Genomic DNA, 22,583 nt, shown 5'->3' on the forward strand with positions numbered 1-22,583 from the left:
CTTTATAAAGCTTCCCCCAGAAGGCTGTGCGGTGCAGCAGTGCACCCTGGTATTCTCAAAGCACTATGGGCGATGAAGACTGCTCAACTTCCTGAAAGGAAAATAACATCAAAAGACATTCCATAGCCGCTGCAATGTGTCCTTTTGGCCACTAGATGGAGCCGAGTTCCTCTCAAATGTCAAGCAGCAGTCTTTTAGAACTTGTATAATGGAAGACCCCGCTACACCTAAAACCACTGTTTTGCTAATTTTCAGGCCGGATTGGTATAGAACATTCATGATAGACTCTCTTATTAATAGGCAGGTAGCTTGATACAAGCTCCCTGCGCCTGCTGTCACTTATGCTGGCCATACACAAACTACATTTTTTTAGAACATTTTTCAAAAACATTCATCTGATTTTACAACCATTAGTGGGGTCCGTTTGGTGTTCGTTGTTAACCACGGTGACAGGAAAATTCGAAGGAGCAGAATAGAAAACTTCTCGATCAAACAAATCTTTAAATAGTGTATGTGGTTTTTGCTCAGAAGTTATATTCATTTTAAAATTAAATGTTAAAAGCAAGTGGAATTTTCAAACAACACTCGTCCATTCAACAAATATACAAATCATTTTTGTATAAATATAGATGCAAATATTTTTGTCCAAAAATCCAATCCATGTATGGGCGGCAGAAGACCTTTAGTAGCAGCATAGGAATCATTTGCTTCCGGTACCACAAGTTGCTACTGTTGATGAGGAGCCACAATCTGACATTGCTACAGATTCTAATGATGTGCCTTGTGGCAACAGTGGAGACCAGAGTGATGACAGTGACTGGTTTACTCCTCCACCAGAGTCTCCTGTACAGGTTCCTTCACCTAGTACTGATGGGGGCCTCCACCAGAGTCTCCTGTACAGGTTCCTTCACCTAGTACTGATGGGGGCCTCCCTCAGAGGGGAGGTTTGAACCCAGCCACTCCTGCTTTTGAACCAACAGTCCAAAATGTTGTGCCTACAGTTCCAGGCATGGTTGGAGCACCAAGTTTCCCCACTAATGCTGTCCAAGAGTTCTCTGGATTTATGCCTGAGGGGTTGAGGAGAGGAGATCGTGTTCGACGTCCTCCACCGATGTTTACTTATGACACTTTGGGAAGACCCTGCTATGCTGTACAGAACTATGTACAACCTCATGTTCTGACGGACATGATTGCAGCTCATTCTAGACTGGTTAGCATGATGCCTATTTGTTACTAACCATACTTTCTTTGCAGCTAGCTCTGTAATAGATTGCATCTGGAGAAGTGGTCTGCAGAAGGCGTCAACGATGTTAATTTTTGTTGTTATTTTATGTGTATATCCTTGCCGGGTCGGAGGGATTTTCAGCAGGAGGAGAATGTAGTGATGTGATAATTTCTTTGCCCATCTTTCAAGTGTGTATTCCTGTTATTCAGTGTTTGTTTTGCCCTTTGTCAATATGGCTGCTGTGCTCTCTTTCTCTCTCTGCAAGAAGGATGAGGTCATCAAATAGGGCAGAGAAAGGTTTTCTGGGTAAGACTGGGAAAAAGAGAGACATGAGGACACACAGACATTTTCCTGCTGAAGAACAGACTGTAAGTGCTGTAACATCCCCTCACTGAGACACACAGAGACACTGCTAATGATTTCATGTTCCTGAGAGGAAAATATCTTATGTTGTATGGTTCACTGAATGTTATTTCTTCAATACATGGACATTTAAACACTCTGCTGTGTGGATTATTGTCTATATGGATATGTTTTCTCAATTGGGATTTCACTTGCTAATCACAAGCCCTGATTGAGTGGAGGCACTGGCGCTTACTATAGATCCTGTCCTGATCACACAGATTATATACTCTGCTCCTAAATACTACACAGGTGGCGTCATCATACCCCAGTAGCCGCCAAGAGTGATTAAAATAGCGCTTCAGTAGAAATAGGCAATGTGAACCGAAGGCCTGAAAAACACAGTCCAGCGGTAGTGGAGTAATTAGCATAGACCGGTAGAATGGAGGTTAAATTGTGCGGCTGTTAAGTGTAGTAACAGAGTTCTCTGTGTAATCCATGTATAAAGCACCGTACCTCCTAAGAATAAACCAGTCTGTTACATCCTCCTGAACCTGTGATCATGGGATCCGGGTGTTCGGCGTAGGTCTGCAGAGCTGCGGCGTCCTTGCCTCGCTTGGAGACTTCCAGCTACCTCCTGTGCTTCTACTGAGCATGTGCAGGAGGGCCGAGCGGCAAGCCGTCACTTCAGCGTGACTTCCTTGATGATTCTCCTACCCAAGCAGATAGGCTTATTGACGCCGGAATCCCTGGTTGGTGCGGTAAAGATGACGCATTTCACCAACCAATAAACGCTGGTTTCATCAAGGTCTGATGAAACCAGGGTTTATTGGCTGGTGAAACGCATCATCTTCACCGCACACCAACCAGGGATTCCGGCGTCAGTAAGCCTAGTCACTAGGATGGTTGGAGAGAGGTTACTTTTTTCGAGCTGTGGAAGGAAAGCATGGAGCAAAAAACCTCCTCAGTGTCCTGTTGCAGATATCGAGTGCAAGTTGTTGCCAGAGTTAAGTATCATTTGACCTTTCTTGGGGATATTGGGAATAGGAGTGTATGTTTGAGTCTTATTAATGTCTATGGTAACTTTTATGTGTAAGAAGCTTTATGTATTTTGATGTCCAGTAAAGTTTTGTTTTTTTGCTTTTCATCAAAACTGCTCTTGGTGTGTCTGTTCATTTTACCTATTCACTAGATATTTCAGTGGCTGTCCAGTATACCTTCATTATAAATTTTGTTGTTCTCACATTTGATACAACCAGTATATATACAAGTTATAGAAAAATAGTGACACCAAATATTTATAAATGAGGAAATATTCCCAAAACCTTTTAATCATAAAGTTGACCTAAATACATTATTGTTCTTTTTAGACATTTTGTATTTCAGTAAAATGAAAATTGAAAAAGAAAAAATGCAACAAAAGACTTCCATGCTGAGACTTTAAAGGTAACCTATACTGAGGGGACTATGGAGAAGACAATGCCGGACCCCTTCTGAAAATGCTGTTTGCCTGACTGTCTCTGATTTTTGTCTCAGTACTTTTAGACACTGACCTGGAACAATCATGCAGATGAAGAAATCCAAGTTCATTCAAAACCACCAATCTGGATACTTGTTTTGGGTCAATTACCTAGAGCAGTGATGGGGAACTTTGGCACCCCAGATGTTTTGGAACTACATTTCCCATGATGCTCATGCACTCTGCAGTGTAGTTGAGCATCATGGGAAATGTAGTTCAAAAAAATCTGGGGTGCCAAGGTTCGTCATCACTGACCAAGAGTGTATGGAAGCCATTGGATCAGCATGACAGCCAGGGAACTAGTATTTTTAGAAGAAGTAGTTCCCAAGGTTTGCTGCTATACTTCCTCCCTACATGTCCCCTATAATACAATTGTGTAGGGTGCAGACAGGTTAGTGTGTGATGATATATTAGCAGTATGTGTCTCCTTTTTATGTCCTGTACATCCTGGGGAAGGTGAGAGCTCTATGCTGCTCTGTACAGACACACACCGGGTTATACCGCTCCTCTTCCTCTGCCCCCAACCTGCTCTATTTTCACCCTTCCCCCCCTCTGCAGACCCTCCCCCGATCTCCATGAGTCCTTCCCAGTCCCCTCCCACCAGATGGGGTCATGTGACCTCTCCTAGATGTACAGAGGATGCAGTGTGGTCACAGTGATGGGATAGGATGTAGTCACCTCTCCTCTCTTTCCTCCTCCTATTCCATGTACACCGAGGAGTGGGGAAAAAAGGAGGAAAGGTTCCCATTGTCACTCACTGTGATAACTTCCTGTTTGGAAAATTAGAGGAGATAGAATCACAAGTGACTGTCCAATAGCAGTGACCCCTGTAGTTGGTTAGTCATTCCAGCCAATCACAGTGATCTGTGAGGGAGGGAGAAATCTCACTTAACCACATAACGACCGCCCGCCGCAGTTTTACTGCGACAGGCAGCCGCTTCTGAGCAAAGCAACGTTATGTTACGTCGCTCGCTCAGGAGACTCTAGGGGACGAGCACGCACCGCCGGTGGCGCGCTCCCACCCCCGCTCGTTACCTGGGGAGCCAGCGCGTGTGACCGGCGGCTCCGATGGCCGCCGGCCGCTCGCGATCTCCCGCAGCTGAGAATGAAGGACGGACGGCTGACGTAAATACAGCTGTCTGTCCTTCTCCCTGAAGTGATCACAGAGGCTACGCGATCCTGCTATATAGGATCGCATGTCTCTGTGATTACTTCACAAGCCATGCCCCCTGACAGTTAGAATCACGCCCCTAGGGACACATTTAACCCACTGATCACTAGTAATGTTAACCTCTTCCCTGCCAGTGTGATTATTACAGTAACAGTGCAAATTTTTAGCACTGATTACTGTAGTAATGTCACTGGTAACCCCAAAAGTGTCAAAAATGTCAGTTAGAGGTCCGATCTGTCCGCCGCAATGTCGCAGTCTCGCAAAAAATCGCAGATCGCTGCCATTACTAGTAAAAAATAAACAGTAAAAATGACATAAATCTTTCCCGTAGTTTGTAGACGCGATAACTTTTGCTCAAACCAATCAAAATACGCTTTTTGCGATTTTATTTACCAAAAATATGTAGCAGAAAACAAATTGGCCTAAAATGTTAAAAAATTATGATTTTTACTTTTTTTGGGGAATGTTATAGCAGAATGTGAAAAATATTGTTTTTTTTTCCAAAATTGTCGCTCTTTTTTTGTTTATAGCGCAAAAACTAAAAATCGCACAGGTGATCAAATACCACCAAAAGAAAGCTCTATTTGTGGGGGAAAAAGGATGTAAATTTAGTTTGGGTACAGCGTCCGTGTAAATGTCCGTTAAAGTAAGTGCCGAATTGCAAAATAGGGCCCGGTCATTAAGGGGGAAATGCTTCCGGTCTTAAAGTGGTTTAAATGGAATTAAACACAAAACTAAAAATGAAATATTCTGCAGCTCACCGATCATTAGATGTGGTGGCTGCTTTAGTTTGTTTAGGCTATTTTCCCTCTTTTCACCTGGTGATCTGGCCAGTAACACACCTCCTGTATTAGGGAGTCGCCACTCTGGATGAAATAGCATGGAAACACCTTTTGGACAGCAGCATTATCAGTGTGAGGGGGAGATGAGATGTACTATGAGATTGAGGTACACTAACAAATTAAGGCCAAATTCCAGCTCACACTTTAGCAAATTTTTTTTTTTTTTTTACTTTTAGGATGAAACTTTACCATAAATAAAAGCTGATCATTGTAAACACCCCTGTCAGTGGCAAATGTTTCATCCCTGTAAACTGATACAGAGGACCTTGTTCTTTTGAAAAACAGCAGACTTACTGGCCAGTAGGGATGATCGAACGGTTCGGGTCGACCATCGGTTCGGCCCGAACATTGGGTGTTTGAGGTTCGGCCGAATTTAGAACTTTTTGCCCAAAAAGTTCGGAATTCGGCAACCAGAACCGACCAAAATGCAATGGGACAGGAAATGGGCTTTAAAAGCCCGTGATTGGACCAGAACCATTAGCAAAAGCCAATTGAGGGGACAGGAGAATGCTAGAAATGTGATTGGAGTGACTAGGGGGTCCATAGTCCAATCATTAGTGAATACGCCCCCCAGTATATAAGATAGCCCCCGCCAAATTCCTAGCATTCTTATACGGGACATGGAAGAGAGTGGAATGCTGTTCTTTTACTTCTGTTACAAAGTGTTACAAAGTGTCATTTGAAATTTATTAGTGTGAGGAAAGGGATATCTAGTGTAGTTAGAGTGCTCTTTTACACTTTAGTTAGCTTTAATTTATTCAGATTCTGTAGGGAAAGTGTTAAGTGTAAGGAGACAGTAGTGTAGTGTAGGGTTAACTGACAGTGACTGCTATGGCAGGGTGACAAAACCCTTCCAAAGCAGGGTGACCGCTATAGAGAAATGATCATTTCTCTGAGTTGCTTCGGAACTGGAATATGGCTTCTCACCAGCCAGCATTTTTTATGCTGCAGGGGTTGCCACTGCCAGTGCTTTTTTTGAGGACATGTTTGATGTCAGACATGACATCTGAACATGTGTATAGGGGGTATATATGCACAACCATGTCTGTATATATACACCTAGACATATATAGGTGTGATAGTAGCAGAAATATATGCTTGCACTAATGAAATCATTTACACTAATATATTTCTGCTACTATCACACCTATATATGGCTAGGTGTGTATATACATATAAGTATGTGTGTATATACACCACTATACACAAGTTCAGATGTTTTGCCTGCCTCAAAAGAACCCCAAAAAATGCCCAAAAAAACGCTAGAGCCAAAAAAAAAAAAAAAAAATGCCCAGGTGTGTTGAGCAGGCATTTTTTGGGGGTTTTTGGAGGCAGGCAAAACATCTGAACTTGTGCACAGTACCACTATACATAAGATCAGATGTTTTTTCTGACTCCAAGGAACCCAAAAAAATGCCTGTTATTAAACCGGCAAGGTGCTGTGAAAAGCAAGAAGCCATACTCCAGAAGATCTATAATTGCACTAATACAAACTATCTTTTTCTTTATGGTTCTGGACATGCTACAGAGCTGAAACTTCACAGGTACACATTTTAGACCCCCCAGATACTAAATCCAAAGTCAAAATCAAAAAATCATTCTCTTTTTTTTTTTTTCAATAATTGGCTTTTTTTATCAAAAATGACAATTTTTAAGAACTTTTTTTTGTGTGATTAATAGTTAATAGGGCATGACCCAGAACCCTAGGCACTTTTTAGGGGCATTTATTGGGTTTTAGGGCTTAAAAATTGTGTTTTTTGATTACCCAAGTTCGGGTCCCATTGATTTCAATGGGGTTCTGAAATCCGGGCCGAACTTTCGGGAAGTTCGGATGTTCTGGCCGAACCAAACTTTTCAAAAGTTCGATCATCCCTACTGGCCAGATCACTAGATGAAAATAGAAGTAAGAAAGCCTAAAAAAGAAAATGATTCTAGCTATCACATTTAGGAATTGGTGAACTGCAATGCAATAATTGTTTGCTTATGAGGTTAATACCACTTTAGGTGTCCCCCAATAATGTATCTTTCCAACCCATCCCTCTCTCCCTGTGATGTCACCATTCTCTGCACCGAGTTCTCACATCTCCCGATTCCCCCCACAGGCCCTTTATGCAGCCTCTCCCTAGTACACATATCCCAGCATGGAGGGGCTCAGTGAAGGTGGTGGTGGTGAAGGTGTGGAGATGTCGGATCGGGTCACACAGATCATAAAACGAGATCCGCCCGGCCTCATAATCCAGATCTATCCTGACTCTGTTACTGGAGATATTGGTGGGTAAGGGGATTACTATACTGTCATGTATCATCTTATACTGATCACCATTCCTGTACAATCCCCAGGACTTGTTATTATTTCCAATCCATGACTGCCCTCCTCTCCTGTCTATACTGGGGTAACACATCCCGACTATCCATTTATCTGATCCCCCGACATCCACTTCCCAGTAATGCCTACCTGAGGAGAAACTCAGACTGCTCAACACCTGAGGATCCTGAAATCTCTCTGGTGTTTCTGGACGATTCTGGTTTCTATCTGACCTGGAAACAGTTTTCCTGTCATCTGATATATGTAGATTATTATTGGCTGTTTTTACATCCAGCAATATGTCTGCAGCTCCCTGTATATAGAAGTCTACATTTACCTCTGTTATTATATCAGATAATGTGTGTAATGTGTGTGATATCCCAGCCACATCCAGACCCCCTCCATCATGGAGGAGCTTCTCATGTCTCTCTCTGTCCTCATTATCTCCATCCTCAGTATCACACAAGTCACCTGTGTCTGATTCCTGTAAGACAGTCAGTGGATCCGTCATGTTACACAGCTCCTCAATGTGACGCATCTTCCTGGACAGCTCCTCCTCCTTTATTTCCAGATCCCGGATGGAGATGGAGATCCGCTCTGCCCGCCCGGAGATCTCCCTCAGGATTCTCTTCTCCAGGTCTTCCAGACGTCTCCTGAGATCTCTAAACAGGGCAGTGACTCTCTCGGTGTCACCAGCTGCTTTTTCTTCTACTTTCCTCCTGTGTTCCTGCAGACTCTGGACTCTTTCCTCCGTCTCCTCTCTCTTTGTCAGAAGTTTCTGCAGAACATTTCTCAGTGTCTCCTTCTTCTTCTTAGAAGCCTCATCCAGCATCTCCACCTGGTGTCCTCGATGTTCTCCAGCCAAAGTGCAGGACACACAGATACAGGTATCATCCTCAGTGCAGTAATACTCCAGGATCTTCTTATGGACGGAGCATTTTCTGCTCTCCATGGACAAGGTGGGGTCACATAAGATGTGTTCTGGGGACTTTTTGTGGACTCTCAGGTGTTTATCACACAGAGAAACCTCACAGAGCAGACAGGATCTAACAGCAGGCACAGGAGAGTCCACACAGTGAGTACAGAAGACCCCGGAGTCCTCCTGATCAGGCTGAGCAGACAGGAAGTTCTCCACTATGTTACACAGTGTTATGTTCCTCTGCAGTGTAGGCCGATCCGGAAACTTCTCTCTGCATTCAGGACAGGAATATCCTCCAGACCCCCCCTGTGTATCCAGCACACGATCAATACAGACCCGGCAGAAGTTGTGTCCACATCTCAGGTTTACAGGATCTGTATAAATGTTCAGACAGACGGAACATTCTAGCTCAGCTCTCAGATTAGCAGACGCCATCGCTGACAGCAGAAGAGAGAAATGAAACTAAAAGTCTCTGACACCGGGGAAGAATGCAGTTGGGAGGGGTGACCTCCTCCTACACAGGGTGAGGCTGGGCTGTGACTTCTACTTTATTCATAGGATTCATTATATGGAGGGACAGAGATAATAAGAGGGCCTCATTTAGAACAATGTCCCAGTTCTGGAAAAAAGCTTATCTTGTAGATTGAGGGGGAAAAAGGAACAGCCATTTTATTTATCAAACATGTATTTATGATTAAGCAGATATATTGGATGTATATGTTAGAAGTCATATTGTATAACAGCTGTTCAAAAGTCATTTACACCTCTAGCTGTACAGATTGCTATCTCGATCTTTGAAGACCTGTTCAGCCAACGAGTCTTAGAAGTGACAAGCCATGTGAATGACCATCTGCATATCAAAGAATGTCACCAAAGACTCAGCTCACTCCATCAGTCTCCTCACTCATCACCAGCTTACTAACAGACATATCAGCCTGGACGTCACATCAATTCCTCAAACTCAACTTATCCAAAACCCAGCTCATGGTATTTCCTCCCCCACATTCCTCTTCTCCTGATTTCTCTGTCAACATCAACGGCACAACTATCAACCCCGTCCACCCATGCCAAGGTCCTAGGTATAATCCTGGACTCTGAACTATCCTTTTGGCGACACATCCAGTCACTATCCAAAGCTTGCCGCCTCAACCTCCGCAACAACTCCAAGATACGTCCCTTCCTAACCAATGATACCACAAAGCTTCTAATCCACTCCCTGGTCATCTCTCGTCTTGACTACTGCAACTCCATTCTCATTGGCTTACCTTTAAAAAGGCTCCTCCCCCTTCAGTCCATCATGAATGCTGCTGCCAGGTTTATCCACCTTGCAAACCGCTCTGTGTCAGCTACCGTTCTTTGCCCATCCCTCCATTGGCTGCCACTCAACCAACAAATTAAATTCAAGTTACTAACCATAACTTACAAAGTCATCCCTAACTTGGCGCCTAGCTACATCGCTAATCTGGTCTCAAAATACTAACTAACTCGTTCTCTTCGTTCCTTCCAGGACCTCCTGCTCTCTAGCTCCCTTGTAATCACTTCCCATGCTCGCCTCCAGGACTTCTCCCGAGCTTCTCCCATCCTCTGGAATGCTCTACCCCAATCTGTCCGACTATCTTCTACTTTGTCTACTTTCAGACGATCTCTGAAAACACATCTCTTCAGAGAAACCTATCTGGCATCCACCTAACAACTGTACTCTTATTTTCTCCATCAGCCCATCCCCCACAGTTATTACCTCTTGTATCACTTGACCCTCCCTCTTAGATTGTAACCTCTAACGAGCAGGGCCCTCTGATTCCAACTGTATTAGGGTGTATTGTATTTGTACTGACTACCCTCAAGTTGTAAAGCCCTGCGTAAACTGTCGGCGTTATATTAATCCTATATGATAATAATAATAAATGGGACTTCAAAAGAATTTAGATCGATCGGTCCCACCCTTTGTAAAAATATAAAATTGTAATACAAGTCCTTAGCCAGATAGAGCAATTGTTTTTAAACCAACACAATGTAATGTGACTGAATTGCTCTCCAAATATGTCTTTCTACCTACATGTTTGTAAACTAAATATATTTTTCAATCTGGCTTCAACAGTCAAAATGTTACTGAAACCCATAAGTTTTGGGGTTTCCCCTACAATAGCATACTCACTGTGTTCATAGCCAGGGGCATAACTAGTGGCAGGCACACCAGAAACTAGTGATCGACCGATATTGTTTTTTTACCGCCAATACCGATACTGATTTTTTGGTCATCGGATATCGGTAACAGCCGTTATTGGCCAATATTTTCAGACATTAAAATTTATTTATTTTTTTATATATCTACAGGTACTGTGGTGGAGGGATCTGGGGGTCTAAAAGACCCCAAACCCCTCCTTTGCACTTAAAAGCATTCAAAACGTCAAGTTTGGCTGTTTTGAATGCTGTACGTTTTTGAATTTGGCGTCGCCAGTACCCGGAAGTGATGTCATGACATCACTTCCGGGTACTCGGCGGCGCCGAATTAAAAGAGATGGAGACCCGGTCAGACGGCGGCAGTGAAGGTAGGATGCCCGGGTTTCCCGGTGGGGCAGGAGTCCCAGGCGAGCCCTGGAAGGCGGCGGGAGGGGGGAGAGACGTCCCCTCCCGCTCCTTGGAATGACAGCCGAGCGGCTTCTCAGCTGCATCAGTTGTCATAACAAGACAGCCAACTGTCGGCTATGGACACCGGTACCGGGGTGATTCCTCTAGCTGCAAGCATCACCCCGGTACAAGCACGTTCCCGAAATATCTGCAATATTGGTAAATCAAAAGGCCGATTCCGATATATCGGGGAAAGTGAATATCGGCCCTCAATATATCGGCTTTGCCGATAATCGGTCGATCTCTACCAGAAACATGCCCCATATCTAGTGCTCATTGCCCAGAGTCCCAGAACTGCCCTGACCACATACCATTTCCTCTATTGTACCACCTGTCAGACCTACTTTACAGAGCCAACTGAAGTGCTCTGAAATTCCTCCTCAGCTTTGTGCTGCAGGTCTGACAGGCGTCAGGTGGAGACAGGAGCTAGTAGCTGATTGTCCACCCACACTCCAGCCCCCCTCGGGAATGTAGTGATATCAAGCATTGCTGCACACTGAGCCTGTGTGATGGAGTTGTGAGTGTGACAGATTTAACCAGTTCTGGACCGGAAGAATGTGCCCCCCTTAATGACCAGGCCATTTTTTTGCAATTCGGCACTGCGTTACTTTAACGGACAATTGCACGTTTGTGCGACCCTGTACCCAAATAAAATTGATTTCCTTTTTTTCCCACAAATAGAACTTTTTTTTGGTGGTATTTGATCGCCTGTGCAATTTTTATTTCTTGCGCTATAAACAAAAAAATAGCGACAATTCTGAAAAAAAAAATAAAACAATATTTTTTTACATTCTGCTATATAACATTTCCAAAAAAAAAATTCAAATCTAAATTTTTAATCCTTTTAGGCCAATTTGTTTTCTGCTACATATTTTTGGTAAAAAAAAAAATTGCAATAAGCATATTTTGATTGGCTTGCGCAAAAGTTATCGCGTCTACAAACTATGGGAAAAATTGATGTCATTTTTATTGTTTTTTTTTCTTACTAGTAATGGCGCCGATCTGTGATTTCTAGAGGGACTGCGACATTGCGGTGGACAGATCGGACCCCTAACTGTCATTTTTGACACTTTTGGGGGGACCGGTGACATTACTACAGTAATCAGTGCTAAAAATATGCACTGTCACTGTAATAATGACACTGGCAGTGGATGGGGTTAACACTGTGGGTGATCAAAGGGTTAAATGTGTACCTAGAGTGTTTCTAACTGTATGGGGGATGGGCTTGTGAAATGATCATAGAGACCTGTAATCCTATATAGAAGGATCACATGAGCTCTGTGATCATTGCAGAGAGAAGAACGATCAGCTGTGTTTACAACATCTGACCGTTCTTCTCTGTCAGCGGGGAACGATCGCGGGTGTCAGGCGGCAATTGGAGCCGCCTGCCTTGTGCATCGGAGTCCCCCGCTGCCGAATGGGGGCGGGAGCGCGCAGTCGGCGGCGCGCACTCGCCCCCCTAGCTGCAGGCGCGCGACCAACGTAGAGCTACGTCGGTTCGTGCAGGAGGGGCTGCCTGCCGCGTAGTTTAAATGGTTGTTTGCTGCTGGACTCTGGAGGGGTTGTGTGGGCACTGGGCACCAGTGGCTGTTTAAATAAATACAGCCTGCAGTTGTCAGCTCAGATGCTGTCTTCTTGCACCTTGTCGTACCATGAGGGAGACCAAGCTTGGTGAGTGAGCCTGAGCCCTCGGGTGAGTGAGCTGTAAACACATTCTGTACTCTAAACTCCCTAATTTTTTTTTACTCCCTCTCCTCCTCTCTCTTTTTCTGTCTCTCTCTTTCTCCCCTCTCTCTCCTTCCTCTCACCCCAACTCTCTTTTTTCTTCCCTCCCTCCCTCTCTCTTCCAATTGTTCTCTCTCACTCTCTACACCCTGCTCTCCCTCTACCTCTCTCTTCCCTTATTACTCTGTCTACTAGTCTCCATGCACACTGGCTTAAAGCAATGCTCCTGCCAGCAGTGTTTGTATGCCTCTAGAAGCAAATAATGTTATCCTATGTGTCCATGCACACTTTGGAGGCTAGAGGCGTTTTTTTAAGCTCAGCTGTTAAGAGCAGAAAAAAAAACAAACTCTCTGGTTTTCGTTTTTGGAAGTGATATTCCAGGACGATTTTTACTTTTTTTTTAATAAAGGACTTGTCAAAACTGGCTCCTGTTAATATTTATGCTACTCTTTGTGTGTGTGTGTGTGTGTGTGTGTGTGTGTGTGTGTGTGTGTGTGTGTGTGTGAATGAGAAGGGTTACTATGTACCCCATACTCATTCACATGGGTGGGGCTGGGATCAGGGGGCCCCCTTGTTAAATCCCCCTGACCCTAGACCCCCACAACCATTGGCCAAGGTTGTGGGGAAGAAGCCCTTGTCCTTATCATCATAGGAACAAGATGCTTTGGGGGGGGAGCCCACCTACCCCAAAGAGCCCCCCCCCATGTTGAGGGCATGGGGCCTGGTATAGTTTAGAAGGAGGGGGGGCACTCGCTTGTCCGCCCCCGTTTCTCAGCCTGCTGGGCTGCATGATTGGATAAGGGTCTGGTGGGGATTTTGGAGGGACCCAACATATGTTTTATTTATTTATTTATTTTATGCCGACACTCTTCTGTTTACATTAAGACCCCGTTCACACTTGGGCGATCCGACTTGCCGGGACGACCTCACAGGTCGCGGCGTGCAGCTCGCACCGCAACCTCGGAGCATCCGGCCTGGACTTCATAACATTGAAGTCAATGCAGGTCGCTCCAGGTCGCCCCAAAGAAGCTCCGGACCCTTTTTCTAAGTCGGAGTGACTTGTGTCGCTCCTATTAGAACGGGTCCACAGCTTCTCTATGGCAGGTGACCTACGGCGACCTGTCAGGCGACCAGGTCGCCTGACAGGTCGCCCCAGTGTGAACGGGGTCTTAGCTGTCAGTGGGGAAACCCACAGACAGCTGATGAGTCATTGGTTGTTAAGGAACGAAGCAGCCGCCCACTTTTTAACAACCTGCTAGTCGCTACTAAACGCCAGTACAAAAATGCTAAATATTAGCATTTTTATACCAGCGTTTTTCTGTCATTTTTAAAAGCTCCTAGTGTGCATGGAGCCTTAAAGATGGCCATAGATGGATCAAAAGTTGGTAAATTCAGCAGGAATTAGTCACATTTTGATCTATTTATGGTCATTCCCATTCCAGAGATTTGGATTTAATGATCAGCTTCTCTCAAAATAGCTTATTGCTTCCGGTTCAAGTGCTGCATGCAATGGCAGTGTGCTGCCTTCGCACTGTATTTCATATGCTTGGCACTCAGCAGTGTCTGTCCCTTTAAGACCCTCCCTTTTCTTGTAGCCTAGGGGCGGGTCTTCTCTCTACTGCTTTGGGCAAGTCTGAACTTGTCTATGCATTCCAGCTTTAGCCACCGTAGGTTCCAGACCCTCAGGACTTCTCAAACTAATCTATTGCAAACCTGATGAACACCAAAAGCCTGTAAGTAAAGGATTTGCCAGTTCAGCCTTTATAGAGGGATGTTAGACATTTGTATAGATAATATGTGTTCCAGTATGTAGTAAGCACATGTTAGTTAGTCCCTATCTTCTGTATAACTATGTATAATGTATGATGTTTGAATAGCCATACTTATACCTGTCTTTCATATGTTTGTTTTACAGTTTTACCACTGTAGTGATGTGATAATTTCTTTGCCCATCTTTCAAGTGTGTATTCCTGTTATGCAGTGTTTGTTTTTGCCCTTTGTCAATATGGCTGCTGTGCTCTCTTTCTCTCTCTGCAAGAAGGATGAGGTCATCAAAAAGGGCAGAGCAAGGATTTCTGGGTAAGACTGGGGAAAAGAGAGACATGAGGACACACAGACATTTTCCTGCTGGAGAACAGAACTGTAAGTGCTGTAACATCCCCTCACTGAGACACACAGAGACACTGCTAATGATTTCATGTTCCTAAGGAAAATATCTTATGTTGTATGGTTCACTGAATGTTATTTCTTCAATACATGGACATTTAAACACTCTGCTGTGTGGATTATTGTCTATATGGATATGTTTTCTCAATTGTCACAAGCCCTGATTGAGTGGAGGCACTGGCGCTTACTATAAATCCTGTCCTGATCACACAGATTATATACTCTGCTTCTAAATACTACACAGGGGCCGTCATCATACCCCAGTAGCCGCCAAGAGTGACCAAAATAGCGCTACATTTGGAGGCACTGCTGAGATAGAAATCTTGGATCAGGACATTAAGGAATGACCATGTCATTGTTATCTACAGAAGCTGTGAGGCAATGGGCCCAGGAAGAGGGAGTGCCACCTAAAAGGACATTTGCTATTTCATATGTACCTATCCGTGTGAGCGTCCACAAACTGCAGGAGGCGCTAAAAGCAAATGAAACCTTGCGGTATGCCGCTCCTGTGGATAAAAGAGAGGAGGATGAGAGTTATGAACTGTATACCCATTATCTCTGTCTCAGTGAGGTGGATTTAAATCCAGTTAAAGGGCCCTTTTGTATATATCCGAAAAGGGCTGAAGAAATTGGTTGTGCTGTAGTATTTCCAGTAAGTTCACCTCCAGTAAGGCGGAAGTTACCAGCCCTGCCTGATAAGTGTGAACCATTGAATACAACTGCTTCATCAGGAGAAACTGGAATGTTGTCTGCTGCGGCTGTTAAGCAGGAAGCAGATATTGAGCATCTGCTGCTAAAAGTCACTGAAGTCATTGCCCAGAATTTACATGCTGATTCTTATCGCAAATTAAAGGTTTTTTCAGGAGTGCTACCTGTCCCCACTGGTGAAGAAAGCTTTGAGGTGTGGAGAGATTTTGCACAGCAAGTGATAGAGGAATGGACCTGCTCAGAGGAAAAGAAAAAACAGCGCATCATGGAAAGTTTAAGACCACCAGCATCCATTATCATCAGAGCTTACAAGGAGACTCATGTGAGTACCAGTGCTCAAGAATATATTGATATTTTGACAGATGCTTATGGACGGCACCGTGACGCTGATCAGATGCTTGCTGATTTTAAACAGACAAAGCATAAAGAGGGAGAGGATGTTTCTGTGTTTGTGAGGAGGCTAGAAGTACTACTGGGGAGATTGCTCAATGACAAGGTCATCTCTCCTACAGATGTTGACAGATTAAGGACTGCTCAAATAATAAAGGGGCTCCTGCCACATCACCCAATATCACCAGTTCTAAGAGTTGTTTTGAGAGAGAGGAACTTTACTTTCACTGAAACTATGACTGAAGTAAAGAGACAGGAGTCTGATATTCTTTTTAGTACCCCTTCCAAGAGCAAAGTTAAACAGAATTCTGGGGTGGAGCCCACAAATGAGACTGTTGCTAAGAACAAAGAAGTGGGTAGACTCCCACAGCCTAGAGCTCTATCTGCTGATAAAACCTCCAGTGATAAGCCTCTCTTCCACATTAAATGTTTCCGCTGTGGACAAGCAGGCCACACAGTTCATCAGTGTCCACTGCTTGCTGACAGTTCTGAAATTCACAGTAAAGCTGGACATATGTACCAAAGAAAACAGGGAAGATCAAGAAAACAAAAGTTTACCAAGCTACCTGGGGTAGGCTGCAGATGTACTTTCAATTTGTTTGTTAATGATATACCCACTACTGCTCTGTTTGATACTGGTTCTCAGCTGACGACCATATACAGGCCCTTCTATCAGCAACACTTAAACCACCTCCCTTGCAAACTGTGGACACTTTGCGTGTTTATGGTGTGGGAGAAAATCCTGTTTTTATGGATGGTTGCCTAGAAGTTGAGCTTCGCATTCCTGGCGTGATAGCTGAGGAGGATCCCCCACTTAAAGTTATTGCTTATGTGAGCCCTCCACCTGGGGGTAATGAGTATGCTCCTATGATTGTGGGTTCCAATGTTGAAGCTGTTGAGGCTGCTTTCATACGGTTTCTTCAACCCCAACGGGGAACTCCCCTACCTTCACTGCCTGTTGCTCCAGAACTTCAAAATATCTGCCAAACTTTTGCTCCTGATCTTCCTGGAGGGTGTGTGGGAAATCCATGGCGTCCCATAGAGCTTCCAGCAGGGGGAGTAAGAGTGTTGCGGGTTTATGTGGAAATTTCACCAAGTGCAAATGGTAGTTTATTTTTGCTAGAGACTGATACAAAAGAGGCTGCAAAAAATGGCTGGGAGATAGTACCAGAAAGGAAAGACTATCGTGTAAAATGTCCAAGAATAGATGTTGTTACTGTCTGGAACATTACCACACGCCCAGTTATAATACCAGCTTGGAAAGAGGTAGCCTATTGTTACCCAGTGGAAACCATTAGCTCCTACACTGCCAAAGTCAAGGAAAGAGAAACCAAATTAGACTTTCACTTGAATGATGCTGATAGTCCTGCAGAGCACCAACAAGCACTAGGAGAGCAGCTAATGGAATACAATGATGTTTTCTCTACCGATGACATGGATGTTGGGTGTGCAAAAAGTATTCAGCACAGTATTCGCCTAACAGATAGCACCCCATTTAGAGAAAGATCCAGGCGCATACCTCTTAAAGATCTGGATGATGTTCGAGAGTGCTTGCACAAAATGAAAGATGAAAACATCATTGCTGAGTCTAAAAGCCCGTATGCATCCCCAATAGTGGTAGTCAGAAAGAAAAATGGTGGAGTGCGAATACGTGTTGACTACAGGACTCTAAATTGGCGAACAGTCCCAGATCAATACACGCTACCTCGCATTGAGGAAGCTCTTGATGCCCTGCAAGGCAGTAAATGGTTCACAGTAATGGACTTAAGATCTGGTTATTACCAGGTCCCAGTGAGTGAGGAAGATCAAGAAAAGACGGCTTTTATTTGCCCCCGGGGGTTTTTCCAGTTTGTTCACATGCCTCAGGGCATAAGTGGTGCACCTGCAACCTTTCAGCGTCTAATGGATCGGACCCTGGGAGACCTTTGTCCCACTCAATGTATCGACTACCTTGATGACATAATTGTCTTTGGCTCCACTCTGGAGGAGCATGACCAGAGACTGTTTAAAGTGCTAGATCGTTTGAGGAAGGAAGGTCTGAAACTTTCACTGGACAAATATAAGTTTGCTCGTTCTTCAGTAAACTTTGTGGGTCACATCGTATCTGCAGAAGGGGTAGCAACTGATCCGGCTAAGGTGGAGGCTGTGGTTACCTGGCCCCGTCCCACAAATCTGACAGAACTGAGGTCCTTCTTGGGATTTTGTGGCTATTATCGTCGATTCATTAGAGGCTATTCCAAGACTGCACTGCCTCTTAATGACTTGCTCAAAGAAACCCCTGGCATGGACACAAACCGCAAAACTCATTTCAGTGAGAGATGGACTTCTGCTTGTGAGGAAGCTTTTCTACAGCTTAAGAAAAGTCTTACAGAAGCACCAGTGTTGGCTTATGCAGACCCACAAAAGCCATACATTCTGCATGTGGATGCCAGTTATGATGGATTGGGAGGAGTCTTACATCAAGAGTACCCAGGAGGACTAAGGCCTATTGCTTATATCAGTCGCAGTCTAAGCCCAGCAGAAAATAATTATCCTGTTCATAAACTGGAATTTCTTGCCCTGAAGTGGGCTATTATTGAAAAGCTGCATGATTACTTGTATGGAACTCAGTTTGAGGTGAGAACCGACAACAACCCCTTGACTTATGTTTTGACTACAGCTAAGCTAGATGCCACTGGTCATAGGTGGCTTGCTGCCTTGTCTAATTATCAGTTCACTCTCAAGTACAAGCTGGGTCCCAAGAATATTGGGGCTGATGCTCTTTCTAGGCGCCCTGGATTACCCATGAACTTGGAAGAAAGTGACTGGGAGGAAGTACCTGGGCCTATTGTGGCTGCCTATTGTGCTACAGCTGCTGTACAAGGAGACAATATTGTTTTCTCTTACCTACGAGCTATTGATTCCCTGGGAGCTGGTGAAGAGTGCATTCCAAACATGTATTGCTGCCCCACTGCTTTAGGGGTGCCAGAAAACATCCAGCTGCAAAAGAAAGATATGATCCTTCTACAAAAAAGAGATCAAATAATCAGACATGTCAGAGAGTCTGTTTTCCGCAAAGATCCTAACTACATGAGAAAACACCTACCTGAGCAGAGTACCTACTATCTTAAGGAATGGGATAAGCTCAAAATAATTGATGGACTTTTATACAGGGTACATTTGTTTCATGATCATCCTGGAAGGAGACAGCTAGTGCTCCCTCAATTCTATAGAAACTCTGTTTTCAGAAGTTTGCATGATCAACATGAGCATCTAGGAGTTGAAAAAACCTATGGATTAATCCAAGACCGATTCTTTTGGCCACGAATGAGGGAAGCTGTTGTGAACTATTGCCGCCGTTGTGTGAGATGTCTGCAATGGAAAACTCTGCCTACTCGAGCTGCTCCTATGGAACACTTGAAAAGTTCTGGTCCCATGGATTTAGTGTGCATGGACTTTTTGTGCATTGACAATGACAACAGTGGTGTGGGAAATATTTTGATTGTGACTGATCACTATACTCGCTATGCTCAAGCCTATCCCACCAAAGATCAGAAAGCAGTAACTGTAGCCAAAGTGCTGTGGGAGAAGTTTTTTGTTCACTATGGATTGCCAAATCGACTTCACTCTGACCAGGGGCGGGACTTTGAAAGTCGCCTAATTAAAGAACTGTTAACATTGCTTAACATCAACAACAGCCGCACCACCCCTTATCATCCAGAGGGTGATGCTCTTGTTGAACATGTTGGGTACCCTCCCTAATGGTGCTAAGCAGACCTGGAGCCGACATGTGGGAGCTATGGTACATGCCTACAATTGCACCAGACATGAATCCACTGGCTTTTCTCCTTATTTTCTCATGTTTGGGAGAGAAGCCCGTCTCCCTATTGACATTCAGTTGGGAGTGTCTACTGATGGAGTGGAACAGAAGAATCACTATCAGTATGTGGCACGACTCAGAGTTTAAAAGAGGCCTATCAGGAAAATGCTGCGAAATTAAATGCTGCCAACAAAAGGCGTTTTGATGCCAAAGTTCATTACAAAGACTTACAACCTGGTGATAAAGTGTTTCTCCGCAATTTGGGACCCTCAGCCAAACATAAGTTAGCTGATCGCTGGAGAAATGAGTTGTTTGAAGTTGTAGAAAAACTGCCTAGGATTCCAGTATACAGGATTCGAGGACCGGATCAAAGCCTGGCATAGGAATCATTTGCTTCCGGTACCACAAGTTGCTACTGTTGATGAGGAGCCACAATCTGACATTGCTACAGATTCTAATGATGTGCCTTGTGGCAACAGAGGAGACCAGAGTGATGACAGTGACTGGTTTACACCTCCACCAGAGTCTCCTGTACAGGTTCCTTCACCTAGTACTGATGGGGGCCTCCCTCAGAGGGGAGGTTTGAACCCAGCTACTCCTGCTTTTGAACCAACAGTCCAAAATGTTGTGCCTACAGTTCAGGCATGGTTGGAGCACCAAGTTTTCCCACTAATGCTGTCCCAGAGTTCTCTGGATTTATGCCTGAGGGGTTGAGGAGAGGAGATCGTGTTCGACGTCCTCCACCGGTGTTTACTTATGACACTTTGGGAAGACCCTGCTATGCTGTACAGAACTATGTACAACCTCATGTTCTGACAGACATGATTGCAGCTCATTCTAGACTGGTTAGCATGATGCCTATTTGTTACTAACCATACTTTCTTTGCAGCTAGCTCTGTAATAGATTGCTTCTGGAGAAGTTGTCTGCAGAAGGCGTCAACGATGTTAATTTTTGTTGTTATTTTATGTGTATATCCTTGCCGGGTCGGAAGGATTTTCAGCAGGAGGAGAATGTAGTGATGTGATAATTTCTTTGCCCATCTTTCAAGTGTTTATTCCTGTTATGCAGTGTTTGTTTTTGCCCTTTGTCAATATGGCTGCTGTGCTCTCTTTCTCTCTCTGCAAGAAGGATGAGGTCATCAAAAAGGGCAGAGCAAGGTTTTCTGGGTAAGACTGGGAAAAAGAGAGACATGAGGAGACACAGACATTTTCCTGCTGGAGAAAAGACTGTAACTGAGACACACAGAGACACTGCTAATGATTTCATGTTCCTGAGAGGAAAATATCTTATGTTGTATGGTTCACTGAATGTTATTTCTTCAATACATGGACATTTAAACACTCTGCTGTGTGGATTATTGTCTATATGAATATGTTTTCTCAATTGGGATTTCACTTGCTAATTACAAGCCCTGATTGAGTGGAGGCACTGGCGCTTACTATAAATCCTGTCCTGATCACACAGATTATATAGACTCTGCTCCTAAATACTACACAGGTGGCGTCATCATACCCCAGTAGCCGCCAAGAGTGATTAAAATAGCGCTACAGTAGAAATAGGCAATATGAACTGAAGGCCTGAAAAACACAGTCCAGCGGTAGTGGAGTAATTAGCATAGACCGGTAGAATGGAGGTTAAATTGTGCGGCTGTTAAGTGTAGTAACAGAGTTCTCTGTGTAATCCATGTATAAAGCACCGTACCTCCTAAGAATAAACCGGTCTGTTACGTCCTCCTTGACCTGTGATCATGGGATCCGGGTGTTCGGCATAGGTCTGCAGAGCTGCGGCGTCCTTGCCTCGCTTGGAGACTTCCAGCTACCTCCTGTGCTTCTACTGAGCATGTGCAGGAGGCCGAGCGGCAAGCCATCACTTCAGCGTGACTTCCTTGACGTTTCTCCTACCCAAGCAGATAGGCTTACTGACGCCAGAATCCCTAGTTGGTGCGGTGAAGATGACGCGTTTCACCAGCCAATAAACGCTGGTTTCATCAAGATCTGATGAAACCAGCGTTTATTGGCTGGTGAAACGCATCATCTTCACCGCACCAATCAGGGATTCCGGCGTCAGTAAGCCTAGTCACTAGAATGGGGGAGAGAGGTTCGTTTTTTCGAGCTGTGGAAGGAAAGCATGGAGCTATCCTGTTGAAGATATCGATTGCAAGCTGTTGCCAGAGTTAAGTATTATTTGACCTTTCTTTGGGATATTGGGAATAGGAGGGAATGTTTGAGTCTTATTAATGTCTATGGTAACTTTTATGTGTAAGAAGCTTTATGTATTTTGATGTCCAGTAAAGTTTTGTTTTATGCTTTTTATCAAAACTGCTCTTGGTGTGTCTGTTCATTTTACCTATTTACTAGATATTTCAGGGGCTGTCCAGTATACCTTCATTATAAATTTTGTTATTCTCACATTTGATACAACCAGTATATATACAAGTTATAGAAAAATAGTCACACCAAATATTATTTATAAATGAGGAAATATTCCCAAAACCTTTTAATCATAAAGTTGATCTAAATACATTATTGTTCTTTTTAGGCATTTTGTGTTTCAGTAAAATGAAAATTGAAAAAGAAAAAATGCAACAAAAGACTTCCATGCTGAGACTTTAAAGGAAACCTATACTGAGGGGACTATGGAGAAGACAATGCTGGGCCCCTTCTGAAAATTCTGTTTGCCTGACTGTCTCTGGTTTTTGTCTCAGTACTTTAAGACACTGACCTGGAACAATCATGCAGATGAAGAAATCCAAAGTTCATTCAAAACTACCAATCTGAATACTTGTTCTGGGTCAATTACCTAGAGCAGTGATGGCGAAACTTGGCAACCCAGATGTTTTGGAA

The 22,583-nt window shown here is 44.0% G+C and overlaps 1 protein-coding gene across 1 annotated transcript in view; it reads right to left on the minus strand.

Moving 5' to 3' along the window:
• The window catches only part of LOC309553059 (uncharacterized protein), a gene marked incomplete at both ends in the record, with an annotated part of 84,076 nt that overhangs the window by 33,066 nt on the left and 28,427 nt on the right, over window positions 1–22,583 (minus strand). The window contains 1 exon segment of the mRNA XM_082253957.1: window positions 7,453–8,785. Coding sequence (XP_082110083.1) covers window positions 7,453–8,785 — 1,333 coding nt within the window.

The sequence above is a fragment of the Pelophylax lessonae genome (assembly GCF_965119305.1).
Source record: "Pelophylax lessonae genome assembly, chromosome: 4".
Lineage (NCBI taxonomy): Eukaryota > Metazoa > Chordata > Amphibia > Anura > Ranidae > Pelophylax > Pelophylax lessonae.